General features: G+C 53.0%; 5 protein-coding genes across 5 annotated transcripts; all 5 read left to right on the forward strand.

The window, feature by feature from the left end:
• Positions 1-386: 386 nt before the first annotated feature.
• BO86DRAFT_414615 (glycoside hydrolase family 3 protein) lies at positions 387-3,201 on the forward strand (the record flags this gene model as incomplete). The annotated part of the gene is made up of 5 exons (XM_025674855.1): positions 387-512; positions 585-725; positions 794-974; positions 1,044-1,827; positions 1,932-3,201. The coding sequence occupies 5 exons, from the start codon at positions 387-389 to the stop codon at positions 3,199-3,201; spliced, it is 2,502 nt and encodes an 833-aa protein (XP_025533403.1).
• Positions 3,202-4,411: 1,210 nt separating this feature from the next.
• Positions 4,412-5,888, forward strand: BO86DRAFT_300933 (general substrate transporter; the record flags this gene model as incomplete). The annotated part of the gene is made up of 2 exons (XM_025667469.1): positions 4,412-4,662; positions 4,736-5,888. Coding segments are annotated over 2 exons (1,404 nt in total), but the record flags the coding sequence as incomplete, so codon positions are not given.
• A 266-nt stretch (positions 5,889-6,154) lies between these two features.
• On the forward strand, positions 6,155-7,032 carry BO86DRAFT_394309 (uncharacterized protein; the record flags this gene model as incomplete). Its single annotated transcript, XM_025673190.1, has 3 exons — positions 6,155-6,204; positions 6,306-6,558; positions 6,643-7,032. The coding sequence occupies 3 exons, from the start codon at positions 6,155-6,157 to the stop codon at positions 7,030-7,032; spliced, it is 693 nt and encodes a 230-aa protein (XP_025533405.1).
• A 346-nt stretch (positions 7,033-7,378) lies between these two features.
• Positions 7,379-9,365, forward strand: BO86DRAFT_327896 (MBL fold metallo-hydrolase). The gene is made up of 5 exons (XM_025668622.1): positions 7,379-7,558; positions 7,633-7,663; positions 7,740-7,870; positions 8,289-8,553; positions 8,644-9,365. The coding sequence occupies exons 2-5, from the start codon at positions 7,655-7,657 to the stop codon at positions 9,061-9,063; spliced, it is 825 nt and encodes a 274-aa protein (XP_025533406.1). The 5' UTR covers positions 7,379-7,558; positions 7,633-7,654; the 3' UTR covers positions 9,064-9,365.
• An 803-nt stretch (positions 9,366-10,168) lies between these two features.
• On the forward strand, positions 10,169-10,489 carry BO86DRAFT_394311 (uncharacterized protein; the record flags this gene model as incomplete). Its single annotated transcript, XM_025673191.1, has 1 exon — positions 10,169-10,489. One exon carries the CDS (start codon positions 10,169-10,171, stop codon positions 10,487-10,489), a length of 321 nt encoding a protein of 106 aa, XP_025533407.1.
• Positions 10,490-11,246: the final 757 nt, after the last annotated feature.

Here is an 11,246-nt window from a genome sequence, read left to right on the forward strand (position 1 = left end):
GTTGGCGCTGCGAAGACGGGTTTCTGGATGTGTATAGAGGGCGAACGTGTGGTTGTGGGGATGGGGGGGAGGGGATATAAAGGTGGTTACGTCTTCGAAGAGCCCCCGCAAAGAACAGAATCAGATCTACATCCTGCAACCTCCAATCAGCCATTACGGCGGAAACGAGTGCAGTCAGCAGGGGGAAGATGAATTCCTTTCGAATGGTAAGCATCGTGTTCCGAACGGGCGGAATGTGAATTCCGCCTCGATCCTAGTTGAGTCTTTCCCCACACTCGTCAACGAGGATAATTGTTATCGATATAAAATGATAAGGAAACTCTCCTCTCGTCGCCGAGGTACCAGAACACACCTTGTTTGCGGAAGAGAATTGAACGAAAACCACCATGTCAGACCTAAACACCGAATCCTTGCTAGCTCGCTTGACACTGGATGAGAAATTGGCGTTGATCGCGGGACAGTCCCAGTGGCGGACCGCAGCGATTGATCGCCTGAATATTCCTTCTCTCAAGGTGAGCGAGTCTGCAAATAGTCATATCAAAGCATTGATCCATGAATGCTGATACATCAGCTTTTAACCCCAGGTGTCGGATGGACCATCCGGGGCGCGTGGAGAAGTCTTTGGAGAGAACACACCAGCGGCTTTCCTGCCCTGTGGCGTGAGTCTTGGGGCCACATGGGACCCAGACCTTCTACATGAAATCGGACAGTTACTGGCAGATGAGGTGAGTCGGTCTCTTTCTGAGGACGATGAGGTCAACCAAGAGTCCAGAACCTAAACTTTTGAGGGAAGTGCAAAACAAAATCCGCCTCGGTGCTCCTCGGTCCCACGATTTGTATTCATAGACACCCCCTTGGTGGACGCAACTTTGAGGCATATAGTGAGGATCCCTATCTCACTGGTAAGCTAGCCATTGCCCATGTTCGGGGCATCCAGTCCCGCGGCATTGGGGCCACGCCCAAGCATTTCGTTGGTACGCATCCCACTACGCAAAGGCTTTGTGTGCTTGTGTTTTCCAAGTCTAAATACTCATTCATTTTAGCCAACGATCAGGAAACTAGGCGGTTCAAAATAGACGCCAAGGTCGCTGCCCGTGCTCTGAGGGAGGTTTATCTGCTGCCGTTTCAGATGGTCGTCCGTGATGCCGACCCCTGGTGTATGATGACTGCGTATAACAAGGTCAATGGTCGCCATTGTGATGCATCCCGTGAGCTGCTCATTGACATCGCCCGTGGTGAGTGGGACTGGCGCGGGGTCTTCATGAGCGATTGGGGAGGCACCACGTCTACAGTCGCGTCGATCAATAACGGCCTCGACCTCGAGATGCCTGGGCCACCTACCAAACGCTCGAGAGATGCATTGGAGGAGTCCCTCCAACAAGGCATGGTGGACCTGGACCGAGTGACCGAGTCCGCTGGTCGCATCCTGCGTCTTCTCCATCGGACGAACAGGTTTGCTGGCCCTAGGGATGACCCAGAGCGATGCGAGGACACGCCGGAGAAGAGGGCCTTGCTTCTTCGCGCTGCGACCGCGGGTATTGTTATGCTGAAGAATAGCTCGTCAGCTCTTCCACTCAAACCCGTAGACTCTCTCCGCAAAGTCGGCATATTTGGTCCCAACGCGCAAAGGGTAGTCGCGGGCGGGGGAGGTAGTTCCTACATCAAAGCCCAATATTGGACTTCAGTCTACGGTTCAATGAAGCATGAGCTTCGTGAAACCCAGACTGAATTTGTCAGTTTACCAGGAGCCAAAGTCAATCGATACCTTCCCATTTGTGAGGTGGCCAGGGACCCAGACACTGGCATGTCCGGAGCAGCTGTCGACTGGTACAACGGTGTTGGACTTGATGGTGAAATAGTAGTGACTACTCACATCTCAGTTCGGCTCTTCTATGCTACCTAAAGTACCTTGCTAACCACGCTTGAATCAGTGACGATTTGTATTTCATGTCTTTCGGAACCGTTCCACCCGAAGTGAATGATGCAACCAATTTTTCCTTTCGCCTTCGTGCCAAAGTCCGGCCACGTACAACCGGCTCCCATTCGATTTCTCTCGCCTCCATTGGCCCTGCAAAGCTTAGTCTTGACGGGTCCCTACTCCTGGAGCAATCTGGGGCCTACGAAGAGAAAGGCAATCTCTTCTTCACATACGGGAGTGAGAAAACTTGCACCTGGGACTTCGAGGCTGAAAATGACTATGAGCTCCAAATTGATTACAGATGCCATGGTCGCCAGCGTGACCCCAAGCTTTGCTATCTGCTGGACCCAATGGAAGATCAGTTTCAGGGGATCCGGCTCGGCTTCGAGGAGGAAGATCGTCGGGACCGACCTAGCGAGGCCGCCAAACTGGCTGTGGACTGCGATGCCGCCATCGTGGTTGTGGGCCGTGATAGAGAGTGGGAGACGGAAGGCCAAGACGTGCCGTTCTTCGATCTGCCCGGCGAGCAAGTGCGCTTAATTCGCAGTGTAGCTGCTGTCTGCAAGCGCACCATTGTGGTCGTACAGGCCGGAACACCCGTGAACATGGACCCGTGGCTACAAGACGTGCAGGCTGTGCTCTACACCTGGTATCAGGGCCAGGAGTTGGGCAACGCGGCGGCCGCAGTTCTCTGTGGCCATGCCAACCCTTCGGGTCGACTGCCTGTCACATTCCCGCGGCGGATCGAAGACTGTCCTGCCTACTCATCGTTTCCAGGTGAGGCGGACGAGGTCTATTACACTGAGGGCCTATTTGTCGGCTATCGATGGTGGGATCTGCTATCTATCGAACCGTTGTTTCCCATCGGATTTGGCCTCTCATACAACGAGTTCGAGGTGGCGCCGGGCTCGATCAGCACACACACCTTATCAATCGGCTCTTCCGAGTTGACTGTCACTGCGCATGTGACCAACACCGGTGGGAGCGAATTGCCAGGTCGGGAGACTGTGATTGCGTGGTTCTCTCCGTACGGACCAACGAGACTGAGGCGGCCGAAGAAACAGATCTGTGGCTTCGCCAAGTCTCGGCCATTGCTGCCCGGTGAGACGCAGGAGGTCGAGATCCAAATCGACTACCGGTCTTTGGGGATGTTTGACACTAGTAGGTACCTTTGGATCATTGACGCTGCTAGTGAAGTGGAGATATCGCTGGGAACGACGGCGTCCAACGCGGTGCCTGTGGGACGTGTGACGGCAGGTCAGGAGATGACTTGGAGCAAATAGATTCTGTAAATGAACAAAGAAAGACCTACTTCGCATGACTCAAGGCCAAATTAGAGCGGCCCGAGAGTCTTCGGCTCTATACCACACAAAACAGATAACTACATGCTTGACATAACACTTCTAAACCCAGTTCTCCCTTGCCATCGTTGTCACTATACTGATCGGGTCCTATATCCAGCAATTTTTGTCTCCAGCAGCAAGCTGCGGATACTGATGCTCGGAAAGTTCATCGGCTGTTACACTAAGAACAGTTCTGAATATGGGTTCCGATTAATCTTCTCTTTCTGCATGAGGGAATTCCAAGGCCGGTACAATCTGTATAAGCATGGCATACATTACATCCAGATTGGGTGAAAGTTTACCGGAAATCATAGTCCGTGATTTCGCCTATTCTTCCCTTTTTTTCATCGATCCCTTGTTTGTCAGGCTGAAAAGAAGATGACTTATACTTGAGTCCGTATGTACTGTGTGTGGTGTTTAGTGCTAGGGCTTAAGGACTCCACCTGGCGGTGGATACTGCGGTAGATAAGTTCGCGCTCACGACTCAGACATGAGTAGGTAGATAGTTACTAGATAGGCCTAGATACGTACAGGTACGTACAGATACGGGGTAATCTCCACCGCGGAAGGTGAATTCCGCCCCCTGGTGGTGGGTTTTACCCCGGATCATGAATACTATACTACTGTAGTACTTACAGTCTAGCCAAATCTTGATACTAATGTACATGTCTAGTACTTGGAAGTATATAACGCCCTCATGCAGAAGCCAACCATCCGAACCCTATCAAGGTCTCTCTCTCTCTCTCTCTACTTGCTAGTATCTACCTACTACACGCTTCCAAAGAATCGATTCCTCTCTTCTTTCATTTCTTCTTCTCTTCTTTCATTTCCCTTTGCTCTTTCTCTTCCCTTCTACAACTCTTACACAATCTATATAAGATATAGCCTGCGTTGTTGGTCAATACAACTGCAGTTGATTTGGACCATGGAAAAACCGGCCGATTTCAAGCAAGATAGTGATCTCGAGTCAGTAGCACCAGCTGAACTCTCCGAGGGTGCAACCTCTGTGGTCACGTCGAGCTCATTCCGGGACCAACTGAGAGCTGTGAAGGCGAACAAACGTGCGTGCCTAGCCGGTAAGTACCATCCATCACTTCCAGCTCTAGATCTCACAGATGCAGTATGATTGTCTAACTGCCATCGTACCTCAGCGTTTGCCTGCTCGACCACCCCCATCTTGATCGGATACGATCTAACGCTGATCGGTTCCATCATCGCGAACACCGAGTTTGTCCACCATTTTGGCCGCTATGATGAGGCCCAGCAAGTCTGGTCACTTCCCGCCAACCACCAACTCGTCTGGAGTATTGTGCAGTATGTATCTGCCATGTCTTCTGCTCTGGGCTCCGGCTACCTGAATGACACCCTCGGCCGCCGCGTTGGCTTCTTCACCACTGTTTGGTATGCATGCTCCGCCCTCTCCCTCTGGAAGCCGTTTCGGAAAAAGCTAACTATCTCTTTCACTCCGTGGTAGTCTTACGATCTCCGGGACATTCATCGAGCTATTCTCCCCAAACTGGAAAGTGTGGATCGTTGCGAAAGTCTTGATGGGCGCTGCGATGGGGTCCATGCAGGCCAATACCCAAACTTATGTTTCGGAGATCACCCCAACATCCATCCGAGGACTGGCGCTTTCACTGTTTCAATTCTGGATCATTATCGGTCAGCTCATTGCGACTTGTGTACTCGAAGGAACGAGCCATGTTGGCGATGCCTGGTCCTGGAAAGGGGCGGTGGTCTCTCAATTCGGCCCGGCTGCTCTCTGCATCGGGATGTTTGTCCTCTTCGTCCCGGAATCCCCTTACTATCTGGTCTCCAAGGACCGGATGGACGATGCACGGAAGGCACTGGCCCGGCTGCGGGCCCCGGACAGCACCGCCGTAGACGAGGAACTGAGCCACATCCAGGAAACGCTGCTGCACGAACGTCGCGCCCAGCAGAGCGCTGCTTCCGTGTCCATACGCGAGTGCTTCCAGGGCACCAATCTCCGCCGGACCCTGCTCGCCTGCCTGCCGGTCGTCATGCAGATCCTGACGGGCTACCCGCTCTGCAGCAACTACCTGGCGTACTTCCTCTCGCTCTCCGGCTTCAGCAACGCCTTCCTCATCACCCTTATCTCGGTCATCTGCTCGCTCGTCGCCGCCCTCTTTGCCTTCGTGCTCATCGAACGCGTCGGCCGGCGCCGCCAGATGCTGGCCGGCTGCGCCGGCATGCTGGTCTGTCTGCTGGTCGTCTCAGTCCTGGGGTTCGAGGGGCTGGGCCAGGCGTGGAACTACCGCACGCTGGCCGCCTTCTGCATCATCTGGGCCCTCTTCTATTACGCCTCCGTCGGGGCGGTCGGGTGGGCCATCGTCGGCGAGATCTCCTCCGCGCGCCTGCGCGCCAGGACGACCTCCATCGCCGCGCTGTCGAGCAACCTCAGCAACATGGTCTGGTCGATCGCCATCCCCTACCTGGTGAACGCGGACGAGGCCAATTTAGGGGCCAAAGCCGCCTTGCCGTTCTTGGGCGCCGGGCTCATTCTCATGACTGCGTGCTTCTTCTGTTTGCCGGAGACAAAGGGATTGTCCTTTGCCCGGTTGGATGCGTTGTTTGAGGCGAGGACTCCGGCGCGGAAGTTTGTCTGAAGGAGAAATGGAATCAAAGACGGGTTGGATGGTGAAAGAACCATTGTACATCGTGTAGGCAGTCTCATTTTGCAACAGCATTTCATAGTTCTAGCAAGATTTGTTGTATCTTTCCTAATTTGGATGGGCAAAGGAGCCGCAGCGGAGAATCCTCAAAGCCGGCTTTGTCGCATGTTTGGGCGAAAGAAACAAGGAAGCAGCTCGTCTCGCAGCCGTCGCTGTGATTTGGGCCTCTCACTGCTCAATACGAATTCACCTCACCTCTCATGGTTCTTGTTTCTTATCCTGTTGATGATGGTTATGATGACCCAGAAGGGTAAGTTAGATTGGGTACCTACTCTATGCTTCGGGAGGCAACAATCTTTGAAACAAGGAGATGGTGGAGGCCTTGGTTACTGACTGGCACTACTTCTTTAGGTCCTCGTCTCAGGGGGCTGGCAACTCCAGCTTCAAGACACCATCGTTGAAGGCAGAACCACAGAGCTCAGAAATATATGGATATATGCTTGAGATGACTCCCTCACGAGAGCACAATGGCTTCTGGCTAAAGACAGCCCGCTGGAGATCGTCGACATCTCCTGTCAGCCATGGCTTTGTCTTTCAGATCATGACCCAGTACGAGGAATCAGGTTTAGAGATAAAAGGGGCCGAGGCCTCCGTGGATACTAATGTGAAATAACTAACATTACTCGAATTCGCATACTTCGCGAATTGACATACCCCATCCTCATTTTTGAGCATACACCACGTACAGCCCATACACCATCATGGACGGTCTCAAGAGGGTCTCCCGCACGAGCTGCTAGCCATGATTGTCAGAAACACGGCGGATTGGGTCGGTCTCGAGAGTCTGATTTTGACCTCGCCGCCGGTGACCGCTCTCTTCGAGCCTGGGGAGTCCCCTGATGCACCCGCCGACTCGGATGCGATCTCCCTCGTTAAGGAGGTCCTACAGGCCAATCCGGTTATGAACTCCGGACTGGAGTGTTACTTCTACATGTGCGCGGCGCTCCGGCGGCGCTCCGTCAATGACAGCAGTCTGGCCGACTTTCTTGCCCGTGAGTTCCCCCTCTCATTCGGTGGACGTAGGAGATCAGACGGTCTCAAACCACCAGGAAACCATGTGCTAGAACAAAGCATGTAAATCTTATGTGTCGCTGCCTCATAAAGGCAATAGGAATATCTGCAACACAGAGCTCGCTTGTAAACAGTGGTAGGCTGTAGCTCCCATTGGGAGACCTGCATTGACTATGAACTAGGTCAATTTGACGTCACCCGTGCCACATCACTGTCGCGGACTACTGTATGTACTAAGATATCCCTTCCTTATCAATCACTCATCCATTCATCCATTCCAGCCAGCATCTACCAAGTCCCCCACCCCTATGTCCACCCATCATACCTTCTGCAGTTCCTACCCATCTTAATTCTTGATTGATATCGTATCCAGAGACAACCAAAATGCCACCCCCACCCCCACCCCCCACCCCCAGAATCCTCACCATCGACCCAACTCACCCAGAACCACCAACTCGACACCACCACCACAACGACACCACATCCTCCATCCCCACAAGCCTCCCCGCCGCCAAAGCCACAAAAGCTCATCCCCGCAACCCCGGGGCGGAGAATGCTTCGATCTACTTTGTCGGGAACGCGACCACCATCATGTATGTCCTTCCCTTTTCTGTCCTCCTGATGGGATGGAAGTATACGAGAGTAGACCGTGGCTGATCTCAACCAGACAATGGCATGGCATTCGGATTATGACTGATGTACGTGGCCTACATTCCCGATTGCATGGCGGAGTTATCAGTATAGCGGTGGCTAATGATTTTGGTCCGGGAAAAGCCCAACTTCCTGCACGCAGGCGACCACGTCCATCTCGGGCCGGGGGTGACCTCGACCCGGACGAAGGATCCGGCGGTGGATCTGGAGGATCTGCCGCGCGTGGATCTGGTGCTGCTTTCGCATTATCATGAGTATGTATTTTTCTTTTTGCTTTCTACTTTGTGTACTTGATTTTACTTGGGGGGTTGGGGGCTGGAGGGGAAGTCGGACGACTGGAAAGCTGCTGGAACTAGGGTTGTTGGGCCCTGTTCAGTAGCAACTGGCTGTGGTTCTCAAGGATAGCAGCTAGAAGTTTGTCTGGCACATACGACCACAGGGTGTGGAAAATAGGGCTTCCCGTCCGCTCAGCCGTACTCAAGCCACACGCCGGGAGGTTAGTAGTTGGGTGGGTGACCACCAGCGAATCCCTTCTGTTGTATGTTTTTGTCTTTTTTTTTGGGTCTGTTCTTTTGGTGTTTTTCGCTGCACTTTTTGGCCGTCGTTTCTGTTCTGATAGTTGTCGCTTGTCCAAGTCAGCCAGATGGTATGACACTGATACGATGGATGCAGAGACCACTTCGATCGGCATGTAGAGGATTCTCTCCGCCGGGACCTCCCCATCATCACCACGCCGCACGCGCAATCGATCCTAACCTCCAAGGGTGACGACTCCTTCACCCGGGTCGCATCCGTGGATGTGTACGAGCAAGCGTTGGTCGACATCCGCGGCGACCACCCGCCGGACAAACAGCCCCGGTTGCGGGTGACTGGTATGCCCGGGAGGCATATCCCCCTGGCGAAGCCTCTGGAAAAGCTGAATGAGCTTGTCGGTGCGGTAGGTTTGCGTCATCGTCGTCACCTTCTTTATTTCTTTGTCTGTTTGCTAGTTAGTCTCAACGAATCATATACTCACTAGAACCACCAGATCCCCCCCACAAACGGCTGGATGCTCGAACTCGGCTACAGCAGCACGACGAGGACCGCCGACTTCACGCCGGGATACCGAATCTACATCTCCGGGGACACCCTGATGTTCGACGAGCTGAAGGAGATCCCGCGGCGGTACGAGGGCCAGACGATCGACCTGATGCTGGTGCATCTGGGCGGCACGACGGTGCCGTCGCCGGCCCTGGGCCCGTTGGCGATGATGGTGACGATGGACGCGACGCAGGGGGTCGAGCTGATGCGCTTGATCCGGCCGCAGGTGACGATCCCCATCCATTTCGACGACTATGACGTGTTCGCCAGTCCGTTGGAGGATTTCAAGGCCCAGGTGAAAGAGGCGGGGTTCGAGGGGGAGGTGGTCTACTTGGACCGGGGGGATGAGTATCGGTTTCATGTGTAGTGAGAACTTCTGGGTGAGGGGAGAAAGCGAATCTCAGGGAAGTCAAAAGTACATCCATAGTACGGATACTGAGCAGTGGGAAGATGCATGGGCTCGTGTCATTGGCGGGTTGGATTGCCTCCCTTGGCCAGGGTTTCGTTTGTGGAGTGGATCTTATGAGTAAGGTCGGGGTCAAGGGGGTCGGATAAAGTACCGTGGACTAGGGACTGAGTAGTTGGCATGACAATGAAACTCTTTTTTTTCGCCATCGAGATGGAGCAGAGGGTGTCTTGGCTGATGATATCGGGGATACGCCCCCACCAATCAACTGGGATACTTTTCACAGTGCAAGGGGGTAAGGTACGAAATGTCGAAATAATCCTCGTAAGTTCGCACTTTCTTAACCAAACTTAACATCGGACCCAGGTCGATATTCACAAAGGGTTTGGGCGGAGAGTGGCAGATGCGAAGCAGAGAAGGTGGAGGTGGAGAGTCATCCATGATGTAAGACTTATGGTAAGCTCCAACGGGTGAATCAGACGGTCCAGTCAGCTGCAATGCGCAATGCAAACCAGCCAGCCCTGCAGATTCCGTACCGTCTCCAATTTTTATTTTTATTTCCTACCGTGTACATCTTGCAGCGGGATTAAGTCCGACACTTCTTATTGCATGACCCTCGCTTCGTGCTTTCCCTCTTTGTTTGCCATCCATCCAAAGGTCGTGGTTTGAAGTATATCCTCGTATCTTATACTTCTTCTTCTCCTCCCTCCCTCCCTTTCAGCCTCGTTGGAAACGATCAGCGTCCCCACACGTCATAGTGACACCAATCGCAAAAGTTCCTTTGATCGCGGACTTGTGAATACATGCTAAGAAGTGAATGATAAATGAAATCGGTGTCGATCATTCACTAAAAGGACCATAACTTCTACCTTCACGTCAAACTTATTTATCTCTGAAACGAAACCCAGCGTTTGCGAAGGTGTCACCTCAACCAACTCAAATCATCTCTCATCGCGAGCCTCAAACTACATAACACATCATCTCTTATCGCAAACCACCACCATATAACACATCTCCTCGCGAACATCCACCACATAACAACATCTCCAGCCGAAAGAAAACCACAATGGCCAATGCGACCTTGAAGAGGGAGCCTGCCGCCTCCGCCAACAAAGTGCCGACCTTGCACACCATCCACAACGTCAAACGCTCCGTGTCCTACTCGCCTGCGCAGAACGGCGAGCACGCTGCTGCTGCGAGAGCGGCCGAATCGACCCGCGGATGCGATCACATGGTCAAGTCCGCGTTGACGGAGTTGCTGAACGACGACGGGGTCAAGTCGAACGCCCGCGGGAGTCGTTCGGTGCAGAACATGCTCATGCAGAACGAGAAGAAACGCAAGTCCCAGCGTCGGCAGTCTTTGCTTGAGCAGGGGAATCACAAGTGAGGGAGTGGGGGATATGCGGCAGGCTTGATGGCGGCATGATAAGTCAACCGATCTGGACGTGCGTTGCTGCTGCTGTCGCGTATGTCTACTTTCATTGAATGGGTGGGGACGTTGCGATCTGCTCTGTTGGTGGCGGAGACATGATACCGATCTACTGAAGCTGGGTTCGATTGTATGGAGGCTGGGTAATGGTTTGAAGATCTAAGGATGGTCAGTACATGATGGCCGATTTCAGCACGATAACGAGTATGGTCGGCATACGACAACTGGTGTCGATTCGAATGAACTGCAGCTCTAAAGACGCCGGAGCGGAATCGGAGAAGCATAGGGAAAGCTGGAGGTTTTGTTGTTTTATTTTTCAGTTCTGAGGTTCTAAAGGGGCGGTTGCATTGCGTTATGATTCATGAGTATGATAATGATAATGATTAATGAGCTTCGGGTTTCGACTTTATACTTCTCAGTAACCTCAAGTGTTGTGGACTGGTCAGTGGGCCGCGCATTTGCCTAGAGTATGACAGCTTAGTGCGAACAGGCATATGGCTGGCGGAGTGCTCTGGCGGAGTGCATCCGATTTATTAGTAGATCTATGTCGAGCAGCTGACACACAAGCCAAGAAAAACACTATTTTTCTAGCAATGTCTGTGTAACTGACAAGGCTTGGTGGTTTGGTGAAACTACCAAGTAGTTGATATTCCCTGGGGTTGAGCCACTCGCGCACTCGCCGACCGCCTCCGAGTGACTGCCCGACAAGCACTTG

This window comes from Aspergillus japonicus, assembly GCF_003184785.1.
Source record: "Aspergillus japonicus CBS 114.51 unplaced genomic scaffold BO86scaffold_1, whole genome shotgun sequence".
Lineage (NCBI taxonomy): Eukaryota > Fungi > Ascomycota > Eurotiomycetes > Eurotiales > Aspergillaceae > Aspergillus > Aspergillus japonicus.

Excerpts from the sequence above, each read along its gene's own strand:
- BO86DRAFT_327896 (XM_025668622.1), top strand. Across the intron at positions 7,871-8,288 it reads CTGCTTTCGCATTATCATGA|AGACCACTTCGATCGGCATG; the intron begins GTATGTATTTTT and ends CGATGGATGCAG. Across the intron at positions 8,554-8,643 it reads TGAATGAGCTTGTCGGTGCG|ATCCCCCCCACAAACGGCTG; the intron begins GTAGGTTTGCGT and ends TAGAACCACCAG.